The 12,877-nt window shown below is 34.2% G+C and overlaps 1 protein-coding gene across 3 annotated transcripts in view; it reads right to left on the reverse strand.

Annotated features, from left to right (window-relative positions):
* MORC3 (MORC family CW-type zinc finger 3) overlaps positions 1–12,877 on the reverse strand; it is a 77,310-nt gene that overhangs the window by 25,842 nt on the left and 38,591 nt on the right. For all 3 annotated transcript variants that reach the window (XM_074213941.1, XM_074213940.1, XM_074213942.1), the window contains 5 exons: positions 12,638–12,785; positions 11,827–11,974; positions 9,457–9,588; positions 6,963–7,082; positions 3,543–3,640 (listed from right to left, as the gene is read on the reverse strand). In XM_074213941.1, the coding sequence (XP_074070042.1) occupies positions 3,543–3,640; positions 6,963–7,082; positions 9,457–9,588; positions 11,827–11,974; positions 12,638–12,785 (646 nt within the window). The remainder of the gene's footprint in view (positions 1–3,542; positions 3,641–6,962; positions 7,083–9,456; positions 9,589–11,826; positions 11,975–12,637; positions 12,786–12,877) is intronic.

The following is a 12,877-nucleotide window of genomic DNA, read 5'->3' on the forward strand; positions in this document are numbered from 1 at the left end:
GCAGCTAGGTGGCGCAGTGGATAGAGCACCAGCCCTGGAGTCAGGAGTACCTGAGTTCAAATCCGGCCTCAAACACTTAATAATTGCCTAGCTGTGTGGCCTTGAGCAAGCCACTTAACCCCATTGCCTTGGAAAAAAAAAAGTCCCTTTACCATAGGTAAACATTTTTTTCTCTAACTTAAGTCTTAGAAAGTCATGAAAAGCTATCTAAGGGGAAGATAGGTGGCACAGTATGTAGAGCACCAGCCCTCAAGTTGGGAGGATCTGAGTTCAAATCCAGCCTCAGACACATATTAATTACCTAGCTGTGTGACCTTGGGCAAGTCACTTAACCCCATTGCCTTGCAAAACCCTAAAAAAACAAAAGGAAATATGTCTAAGAGTAAACTATCTTGGCAAGGACCCCTAAGTTAAGTTTATATCTACACTACACCATACTGTCTCTCAAATTTAAAATAAAATTTCTAATGAACACAGAAAAAGCTATTTTAAAATAATTATATATTGATAGATAACTAATGTTAGTTTTTGTATTTTACATCATTTTATATTTGTACTTAAATCTGCTTATTTTAATAAAAACGTTTAGATTAAAATTCAGGTAACATTTCGAGATTAAGTCAAATTTCTAATAACATCCAAGGTCATGGAATAAGTTAATCATATTTCAATTCTAATGGAATAAATTCAAAGAAAAGTCTATGAAATTAATGCACCATGAATTTCAACTGCATTAAAAGCATAAAAAAATTATATTAAAGACCCACATAGTAAAACTCATTGTTTTTATCTGAGATAAGTGTTTAAAATATTAGCAATGTCCCCTAGGTTAAGAACATCTAGTCTACTAATAAGTAAACTGCATTAATGTCAAATTCTAAAAACTCAACAATGGGAATTAAAACTCTATCTTCATAATAAAAAGGCATCTAATGAGATTCAAAATTGTGCAACACTTAAGTGAATAAGACTGATGCTCTTTAATTCTACATTTCTGATCAAAAATTGTTTTATCAGCCTCTAATTGAGATTTCTAAGACTGAATGCTAGTCTCTGCCCTTGACAAATCTGTATGTCTCCTGTTATAAATCTGAAGGCAGGTTCTGGCTGTTTACCTAATCCCCTATAATTGCACCTGTAAGTTTGAGCTTTCACAGTTGTGTGAACAATCAGTAAAGACCATCCTAAGAAGGAGGAAACTGGTCTGGTTTTATCTCTGTAAGAGACTGAATAAATTCTTATGACATTTTGGAAAGGGAAATATCCCAATTTATATGTCTACATCATATTTGATAACATTAAATATCAAGTCAGAAGAGTAGACAGTGATTTTTTTGCTGACTGGATCTTTGTCATTTCTGACATAGAACAACAGATCTAATGGATGGGTTAGAGAATCATAAAGTAATCAATGACCTCTTTATGTACTAATATGTAACCCAACTAGTTGCCCAACAAAATTTATGATCCTTTGTGAGATGTCTATAAATGCTGTATCCTCATTAAACTCTTGGTTGTTATCTTTAATGATACCACCCACCTATGGGTTTGGAACAATAAAGCTATGTTTTATCCTAGAGGATACAACTTAATTTTTTGTTATTTCATTTTTAGCTAAAGAAAATTATGGTTAACATAAACAGCAAAGCAACCAGCAAAACAAAGATGAGAAAAAACAGAGAGGACCTTATTTTTATACTTCCTCAGAGACCAGAAGAAAAACTTCCAAATTGTAAAATTAACAGAGTAGAAGTAGAGTAAAAGAATGAGAAAATATGGCACCCCAAGACTCAGGGTACCACAAGAGATCCCTAGACTTAAAGACTACAAGCAGTGAACATGTAAGTCTTGGATATTTGTACCCTTAAAATTACCTCACACTGATAACAGCAAAAATGGATAGAGCTCAAGATTTAGGAGTCAGAAAGGTCTCAGTTTGAATCTCTAAGGTGAGAATCAATCTGGTTAGGACACAAACTCCTTTACCTTCTGTTTCAAATCTTTCCTTGTTCAAAATTCCTATAAATGTCACCTCATCTTGTGGCACAGTCCTGTCAGAGTTGATTCAGAAAAACTATCCTAATTTAGACATCTCTCCAAGTTTTATGGCTTAGGAATAGAATATTAAATATTTTTCTAAGAGACTTGTGCCTAAAACACAGAATACAGTATTTAATATTTTTTCATTTACCATACCTAAGCAGCTAGCGCTCTCTCAAAGTATGATCAAGACTAGTAAGTTGCTTAATTTTCCATCACCACCACCACCACCACCACCACAATAAGTTTTATATAGCAAAAATTCAAAAAAGGTGCTAGACCTTTTCCAGCCTATTTCCACAATGTGTCCCAGAATTATCCATAAAAAAGAAAAATGGCAGACTTTCTAGGCTTTTAAGATGAATAGATAGCTATATGCTTACAAGGAGTTGGTATTTGATATTTGCCGAACTGAATATTATCAGTTTGATATTCTACATTAATCATATAAGTTCTGAGAGGTTCTTATAGTGGGCCTCACTTTAATGAAATGTTCACTACTTGTTTACCAAGTTATGAAGTTTGCTTGCACAATCACAAGAATACAAATGAAGATGTCTCATTTTACTCAAATTCCTTGCCTAATTGAAACATGCCTTCATGGTTTGGAAAGTCCCCTGATTTATTTTTTATACCTTCAGACCATTCTCTCTTGTCCATCCCTTTTAACAATTGGCCATCTTATGTCCACTAAGTCATTTTTCACTAAATCTGCTGCTTCCCCACCCCTCTGCTGATATATCATTTTTGGCCCTCAAGGGTAAGGTCTATCAACCAATGAGATTCTATATTCTATCATGCCTCTTTTGCATATTTGAGTTAGTAAACCTTATAAAAACAAGATTCTAAAGGGGTATCTCAAATCTTCAGGAAAATCTGGGACGAATTTCATTGGAATGGACCATGAATCCTTGAATAAAGTGTGGCTCGGAGCTCTGCATCAATCTTTTATTATCATTTGGATAATTTTAATGCCCAGAAACCTTACCTTGTTTTCCCCATTTAGAAAACAGTCACTCTACATAGACAGAAAAATTCATGACAAAAAAGAGGTATAAGTCCCAAATGAAGCACTCTATTTCCTGCATCCCAGAGTACAAATGTTTATCTACCTTCTACATTACATCATTTTATTCTGGGCAGCTTGGGTTTCTAAAAGGATAGCTACCTCTGTAGCTCCCAGAGTCCTAAATATATAGCTCATAAGCCCCTCCCCCATGGTATATCAAACTTGTCACTCATCAAAGAACAGTTCAAAGCTGTGCCATTTACTGATAAATCATAGCCTTAAGACCAGTAGCAACAAAATTATTTCCCCAATAAATACAAAGATCATTGGGATGTGTGGGAAGAATTAGGCCTTACCATATGAGTTCATGGATGACCTAATTAAAAATTTCCAATTCAGGGCACAAAAAGTGAGCAAAAAATAGGTATAAGAAACTTTTACTAAGATATAGCTAAAGATAATGCTCATAAAGAAAATGCAGTGAGTTATGTACCTGTACTCATTTGTGTAGTCAAAATCTTGCTTATTGTGAGTTGGTTTTAGGAAGTTACACTCTATAATTCCAACTACGCCAACACCCATATTGTTTGCCTGAAAAAGAAAATAAGGCAAAACATAAAATAAAGTTTTAGGGAGGTAATGATTTTATGTACAAAATATAAGAGTGAGGAAGAGGAACTTCTTAAAACAAGTGTGACAGAGTGAAAATAACACTGGCCTGAAAGTCAGAAGACCTCTATTCAAGTCAATTCTCTGCTATTAAGTATTTTACTAGGGCAAGTCATTAATCTTTCTAGTTCTCAATCCTCACTTGTTAAAAAAGAAGTTAAACTAGGTTACAATTTTAAAATTTCAAGTTAAACTTGGTGTTATATTTCATTTTATTAAATTCACCAGCACAAAGAATGTCCCAACATGGCTCACCTGGATAAAAAAAACCTTCAGTCTTTTCTTAACTCAAGATTCCAAAACAATTTTCTGCACTTAAGTTCAGGGAAGAACTCTGATTTCCTTAATAACAGAATTGGGGCTGTGATTGGTGGGAAAGAAGCCTTTGATCCAATACGGGCTTCCCCTGGAACTCTCTCAGACAAGACAATATTAAGGCAACGAGAAGGGGAAAGTCTTTGGTTTCTTTAGTTAATGGAAGTATGATCAGCTGGAAAGATGAATGGTTTTTGAAGTTTTTTTTCAAGGCAAACAGGGTTAAGTGACTTGCCCAAGGCCACACAGCTAGGTAATTATTAAGTGCCTGAGGCCAGATTTGAACTCAGGTACTCCTGACTCCAGGGCTGGTGCTCTATCCACTGCACCACCTAACCACCCCTGGAAAGATGAATTCTTATAGAAAGTAGCCAAAGAGGGAAGCCTTGAAGAATTATAAGCTGGGGTTCATAAATAATAAAAGTACAGAGAGATTTCAGAGATCCATAATTTTATTATTTTGAAAATTCTTTCAAAAAATTGTTTTCCTTATTAATTCTATGCATTAATTTAGGCACTTTACGTGATTGCTAAAAGGGTCCAAGACACACAAAAAACTTAAGAACCCCTACTCTAGGGTATGACAAAAGGTAAGTGACTATTGGATGAAGCAAACTTTTAAACTATCACTTCAACTCTTGAACCATTTGTTCAATCTCAACTGAGCAATTTTGTCTATTGTCTGGGAATGCTATAAATTACAATTACAACATAGCAAATAGAGGGCTCTTATTTTAGGCTTTCTAAGCTGAAATGCTTTAAATTAGTTTCATCTAAAATTAATAACTGTCAGCTTCTGTACCTAAAATGAAGAGTACAACATAACCCCCCAATAATGTGTCTTCCATTCACGAGCCTTGAAAATTTAGTAATGAGAAATGCATGATTCTTATTGTTCACAGTCATTTCTAAATCTCCCTACCATCACCAAATCTTCCTCTATGGTTCATTCCATCCAGATATATCACCCTATCCAGATCCTATTTTCTTTTATCTACAGGTTCTTATGTTATTCATTCTCACTAATACCTTTATTCTACTATAGCCATTCATAGGAGTGCTTACACTCTTAGTACCTGATCATCATCAACATCATCATCATCATATTATCAGCCTCATCGGTTATAGCTGTAGTATTGATGTTGTTGAATCATTTCAGTCCTGGCTGACTTTTCATGACCCCATTTTGGAATTTTCTTGGCAAAGATACTCAAGTGGTTTGTAATTACCTTCTCCAGCTCATTTAATAGATGAAGAAATTGAGAAAAGGCAAGGAGGATTATGTAAACTTGCCAGGGGTCTCACAGCTATTAAATATCTGAGGCTAAAAATGATCTAAGGAAGATGAGTCTTCTTGATTCCAAGTCTAACATTCTATTCACTATACTATTTGGATGCCTATACTAAGTATTATGATGACACAGGTATTATACTTTCACAGTCTGTAACTGATATTCCCCTAAAGTGGTCATAACCTCTATCTTTCCAGTTTCCCAACAATTGTCCTAAATTTTATTCTCCATGTAACACTATCTTCTTCCAGCTTTTCCATGGCTATACTGCCTCTGGCCTCCCATTAAAAGCTTGACCCTTTAGTCAAACAGTTTTATACTTTCTTTAAGCCTCAACTCCCCTGCCTCATTATTCTATTCCTGATTATTCCTTTCCAAACCCAACTCAAGTAATTCCCACAAATCCACCTTTTCCACTCTGGCCTTGAGTCACATAATCATGCTGCTGTCCAATCTAATCAGAATCCTCAGTGCTATACACTGATCCTCATAACTGGATCAATTTTCATTCTTCATCAAGGAAAATGTCCTTAACTTCTTTTTGCATTTAAGCTTTACCTCTTCTATCTCATATGATGTTCATTGAACAAACAGACATTCTCAAATCCTCCCCATGCCAATTCTATATCTCAACATCACCTCCATCATGTTTTCTTTTCCCTAGTTCAAATGGATTAAGTGGCCTTTCTTGTCAATGCTAATCCCTTTAATTTGCCTTTGATCCTTTCACCTCAATTCCTCTGGGAGCTTAGCCCTTCAATTATCAATATTCTCTCCATAATATTCAGTCTTGTGCTGAATAGAGCTGTGGCACAGTAGACAGAGCTCTGAGCCTGGAATCAGGAGGGCCTGAGTTCAAATATGACCTCAGATGCTTAATGTTTCTTAGCTGCATAAACTCAGGCAAATCCCAGTATCTTAACAAAAAAAAAAAAGGAAAAAAATTCCATTTAAAATAATTACAGAAGGTATAAAATACTTACGAGTTTAACCTGCCTAGACATTCAGAAGAACTTAATGAATATGATGATGTAATAATATTGTTTTTCTTATACATAGCTCCCTTCCTGTCACCAAAAAACGTTATCTAAAATCTACCTATCCTTATAAACCTTTCACTTGATCTAATCAGTAGAGTCTCTTTATAACCTGTCCCGAACTTTTTTTCCAGCATGTTTCAAATACCTCAGTGCAATTTAAGCTATTAGTTTAAAACTTTGTTTTTACTATGAAAGCTTCTGAGTGAAATTTGTTACCTTGTAGGAAAAAAAGAATAGCATTTCTATTCCTTTTTATCATTATAATTTTGATTTATACTACTAGAGCTTAAAATTGCACTAAGGCCTTTTGGAACCACCGATATATTGCTTGTCTTTCTGGAGTATCATGGCTTAGTCAAAAAGTCTTTCCTAATACCAGCTACTAGTCTTTTTCCTCAAAAAAAGCCCCTCCTTTTATTTTGTACCTACCAGGGTGGGAACACTTTTACTTCTGCCTTTCTAACTTTAGCACTCAGCATAAAATGCTTTAAAAGTGATTATTGATTAACTGCAAAAATAATGCTTATGTGTGATCCACTTAATAATTATAATTTTATAATATAATTCTAGTTTTTCCTTTAAGAATCAAACACTTACCTTTAATTGACAACCAACTCTTTCATAAGCTTTGATGAGCCGGTTTTTGTGATACATCATTATCCCATAGTGATCCTTGTTTCTGCAGTTAAATCCAAAGGTAATTCTTACCGTTTTTGCCTTTAAAAATTAAGGAAAATTCTGACAAGAGACAAATGCCTTAAAAATTCCTATACACACATTCATGAGACTTGCTTCCTTGTAAAACAAAAACAATAAAATCAAAAGTAAGCAAAAACCCTTTCATAATGAAAAGTATCATTATTGTATCATGACTGAATTTCCCAGATAACTAACTATGCTGCAAAATGGTCAATTTGAAGTAACTATGAGTGAGACAATCATCAATATTAATCTCAGGACTTGTCTATATAATTTCCAACCCAAATTCCACTCTCTCCCCATTACTCAGGATTATTTTCAGATAAAGGTTGCTAAAATAGGGCAATATTAGGGGGGGACTATTAGGATGAAAAAAAGAATAAGCCTAAATAAGGCCTATTTCAAATGCTATTCTTTTTATACAAAGGCAGCTTGCTTAAATCAGTTACAACTCAATATCATTGCTTTTTCACAAATTTGAGAATTATACTTTTTTAAGCCATCATTTTTCATAAAACTGATTCACAGGATGGCCTAATTGATTTTTTTGGGTGAAAACTTCATTATTCATTTGGGGGGTAGGGTGGGGCCAAGATGGCAACAAGAAAGAATCATGTCTTAGGCGCTCTCTCATAAAATTCATAAGCTAAGGACTCTAACTAAATTTTCGAGAGACAGAACCCACAGAGGGATCCAGTGAAGCAGTTCTACTCAAGGTAACCTGGAAAAGAGCAGAAAGGCTCTGCTCCCCAGGGTCGAAGGGGCGGCCCACCAGAGCAAAAGAACTTCAGCCTCCCAGAGGCAGCCCCAGGGCGCTGGGAGTCGCAGCTCACAGCAGTGGGGGAGTCTCCTGAGCTACACAGGGAGCATGGGGCACAAAGTGGGGGAACAGAGGAGGGACCTCTGCCAAAGCGAGCATGTGGAGCCCAGCCCTCAGGGCACACAGCCAGCAGCAAGACCTGAACAGCAAAGATCCAGGAACAGAGGCAGGCAGAGTTGGTAAGCACGAGCCCCCAGGGCATGAGCCCATTGAACCTAGGGAGGGGAGTGAAGAGAGAGACTGCAGAGCTCTGTCCTCTGCCCCTGGAACAGGACTCTGGGGCTCTGACCACAGTCTAGGCCCCCCCACAGAACAGCCGGGACCCCCTCCACCTCAGCCCCGTGGCAGAGGGGGGCACTTACGGTCATTCACAGACCAAGAGGGAGGACAGAGCCTCACACTGAGTTCCTTGTGGGAGTGCCCCAAAAGCTCAGGAAGCACCCCCCAAAAACAGGCTTAGGCTGGGAAAATGAGCAAGCAGAGAAACAAGAGGAACACCATTGAGAAATATTTGGCAAATGAGTCCAAGAAGGATCAAAATACTCAGTCTGAAGATGAAGAAGCACAAGCTCCTGCATCTAAAGACTCCAAGAAAAACAGAAATTGGGCTCAGGCTATGGCAGAGCTCAAAAAAAAAGACTTTGAAAATCAAATGAGGAAGTCAGAAGAAAAACTGGGAAAAGAAATGAGAGATACAGGAAAAACATGAAAATGAAGTCAGCAGCCTAGTCAAGGAAATCCAACAAAAAAGCTGAAGAAAATAGCATGCTAAAAACCAGCTTAGGTCAAATGGATAAAACAGTTCAAAAAATTATGGAGGAGAAGAATGCTTTAAAAAGCAAAATTGGCCAGATGGAAAAAGAGATAAGAAAACTTGAATTCAGGGAGATTGATGAATTTACTAGAAATCAGGAATCAATACTTCAAAACCAAAAAAATGAAAAATTAGAAGAAAATGTGAAATATCTCATTGAAAAAACAACTGATATGGAAAACAGACTTAGGAAAGATAATTTAAAAATTATTGGAATACCTGAAAATCATGATCAGGAAAAGAGCCTTGACATCATTTTCAAAGAATTACTACAGGAAAATTGCCCTGATATTCTAGAAGCAGAGGGCAAAATAGAAATGGAGAGAATCCATCGATCCCTGTGAGAAAGAGATCCCAAAAAACCAACCCCTAGGAATATTATAGCCAAGTTCCAGAACTCCCAAGTCAAAGAGAAAATATTACAAGCAGCCAGAAGGACACAGTTCAAAATGAGAATAAATATTAAATAAAAAAAGGGAAAAAAAGACTAACTATTTTAACAGAATGTCTGCTTGAGTACATCCCTGGCTTATAGGACTTTGCTAGTAAGGATAGTATTATAGCAATAAAGAAAAGAAAAGGATTATAATTTATGCCTGAATTACAATTGTAACCAAGAAAATAAAAAGAAATTGTATGTAAAAAAAAAAGAAAACTTCATTATTCAATTTTCTTCTTACCTTGAAATGACAACCTTTGAAAGATGTAATCTTAGTTTATCACTATGTAATATAAAATAAAGAACGAACAAAGGATACAGCTAAAAATTTCGGTCTGTAAACATCACGTTCAATGTAAGCAAGACTTTTGGAGACCAATTGTGTCTTTACCTTCTGTCCTCGTAAAATGATCTGCATTCTTGGTTTTAAATACAATATACTACAATATGCCTGAAAACAAGTGATTTCAATTTTTAGACAAATAATAAACTCATATTGCACAGCACTATTAACAGAAAGATTTAAAAACAAAAACATTCTTTTTGTTTACAGAAGGATCTGTTCATGTTCAATAAAGCAAATACATTAATTTATAAATCTCATTTGATCTGCTTTTAATGAAAAATAAATTTAATATAAAAATGAATGGGATTATTGATATAAGCTTTTAAGAGAAAAAATTTTCAACTTCAAAAGGACAATATTTGAAAGTGGTTAGCAGTTTTCTGTTTTGTCTTCAAAAGGTAAAATAAACTGAGGAGTATATTTTCAAATTCCTGATAAGTACCAAAAAATGTCAATTAACTGATTATATATAAATGTTTTCAAATTACCCATTTTGATGAATTGCCAAATAATATTTACATGTGAAATGAACTGCAAAATAATATATACAAAATGAAATGCATCCAGTAATTCTTAGCATATAAAATCAGATGAAATTATCTTAGATAAGACAAATTGAGAATTAAAACCAACTTTTGAACCTTCAGATCTATAAATTTTATAGTTCAATGATTTTTGTTTCAAATTACATTAACACATACTTTCAAATAAAAGAATGAAGTAAAGTTACTTTAATGCATCCATATCCTTTCATTCACTTGAAACCTCTACACGGAACCATGGGAAAGTTGATTTGATCATGGTTCTAGGAAAGGAACATGGGGGTAGAATAAGAGAGGAGGTAGAGGAGATAAATGATTTTTATGGAAGGGGTTGTAAATCCAAAGAACTGGTTATGGAGTAGGTTCAAAGTAGGGGGAGGAAGGGTTAGTAGTAATAGTAAGCCAAAAAAGTCTCTTAATAATCAGGAGAGTAGGGTCTCCAAGTAAAAGGTTTAAATATTCAAAAATTTTTGTTTTTCAACATTTTTGGCTTGAAATTGCATAAAGTTATTAAAGATAAAATAATTTTTAAATGTCTTGGGAGAGGGGAGTACAAGGAGGTATACATAAAAGAAATTTTAAAAGATTCAAAACAAAATGATTCAATTGTTGAAAAAAGATTAAAGAGCTGTACAGATAACCACACTTCATATCTGAGTACAGTGTTTATAAATACTGAAGTAAACAAAATCTTTATTAACTATATCAAAAGTATATTCTAATAATGAAATTAAAAATCATAAATTATTAACTTCCTTGTAGGCAAAATTCAAGAGATGAAAATGTAATATATTAACTGATAAATAATGGAAAATAGAATCAATTAAAGCATCATTCCTCAAACTCTTTAACAAAATGGTATTTCAACTGCAAAGGAAATTAATTTAAATTTTGGTAATTAAGGTAGAAGGAAACTAACATAAACAAAAAATCTCATACATACCAAATTTCTCAAAATGGTACTTTTGATGCCACGGCTATTAGAAAACTTTTATGAAGCAGAAGTTCTTTAGTGATTCTTAAATAGTAATATGAAGAGGAAACATTTAAAATTTAAATATTTAATATTTTCAGATTCCTGATGCTAATAAAGAAGCAAACCCAGATGAGTTCAAAATTGGTAATTGGGGGGGGGGGCGTTTAATATCAGATCTGTTTGCATTATTACAGCCTTGGTGAGCTAAAAAACAATGCCTAATTCTGGGTGCCTCTATATCAGCTTTCTTATGAGCTATTGCAACAATGAAAAGACACATACCTGGGATATAACAGAATTAGCATGGATAATTACTAGGTGATTTTTTTAAATCATTAGATAAATTTAAGTTGTCAAATGTTTACAGAGCATGAATTTATGAAGTAAAATCCATTCTTCATATGACTGACCCCAGTATACCTCAAAAGTTGGCTTAAAAAACTTCAGCTAGGGGCCGCTAGGTGGCACACTGGATAAAGCACTGGCCCTGGAGACAGGAGGACCCAAGTTCAAATCCAGCCTTAAGACACTTAATAATTGCCTAGCTGTGTGTGACCTTGGGCAAATCACTTAAGCCCATTACCTTGCAAAAACTAAAAAAAAAAAAAACACAAAACCCTTCAGTTATAAAAACACACCAGTATTCAAAAAGTATAATTAATAAATTTAATTCATGTCTAATATACCTCTTATTTTTAAAAAGTAGCTTATGATCCCCTAAAAATGCCCAATACATCATCTTTCATAATTTATAATAACAGGCTTTCTCCATCACCATCACCCCACCCTCCGCCATTTCCAAAATTAAATGAGCTAAATACATACCCTCAGAGAATAGTCACTTTCAGGAACAATTTGGTCCATTCTTTCTTGTTTTTTGTACCCTTTTTTCCCTGTTTCATCTAAATCTTCAGGAATTCTAATGTCATATTTATCCTTATCAAATTCAAATTCGGTTATTCCATTGTTGTCTCTGGATTTTTTTTTTTAAAAAAGAAACTATTAGTAGACAAGTTCCATTTTTTTTATGGTGTACTAAATGCAAAGATAGATGAAAAAATAATCAAAGTAGTCAGAAATGACAGGCATTTGTAGGCTTTAAAAATTTATCATCCACTGTGTACTTGGAATCACTTTTTTAAATGAGTCATGTCCACTTACAGTTTAGTTTGCTAATGTTCACTGAATCCTCAAAGTTTTAAAATTGTATTTGAATCAGACTTTCATATTACAAACAGTGAAATACATATTTTAAGTTTAATTCCACTCATCAGTTAATCACCTCCAAAAAATGTGTAAATGAAATGGTGATAGCAAAAATCGATCACCCCCATATCCATCTTAAAACCTCAAGTTTATTATCTTCCCTTTTTCTTTATTCTTTTTTTGTGTTTTGGGGACTCAGTGGTTGGTAATTGGGAAACAATTTGAACAAGAAGCAATTTTTAATAATTAGTTATTAATGTTCCTTATGAATTTCTTTTAGTAAAAGCAAAACTTTAAGGGAGCTATATCATTCTGAGCACTTTTCAAAGTATATGCATTTTTATATTTCATATTTATACAATTGTACAATAAAAGTTACAGTAAATGGTTCATTCTATATACAATAATTAATAGTTGATTTATACATTACCTCCTAAGATTCCAAATGATGATTCTCGTTCCTTTTTTACCCATAATAGCATCAAGTTCAGCCAATAACTTCTGTTCCGTAGAAAATAAAGAATGCTCCAGAAGTGCTCTAAGACTGGCTTTTGACTCAGCTAAATTTAAGATTTGTCGTATGACCAAGTTAAAGATTTAATATCATCAATTTGTTTTGACAAAATGAAATTAACCAACTACATGTAAAACAAAAATTATTTATCAATTT

This window comes from Macrotis lagotis, chromosome 1 (assembly GCF_037893015.1).
Source record: "Macrotis lagotis isolate mMagLag1 chromosome 1, bilby.v1.9.chrom.fasta, whole genome shotgun sequence".
Taxonomy (NCBI): domain Eukaryota; kingdom Metazoa; phylum Chordata; class Mammalia; order Peramelemorphia; family Peramelidae; genus Macrotis; species Macrotis lagotis.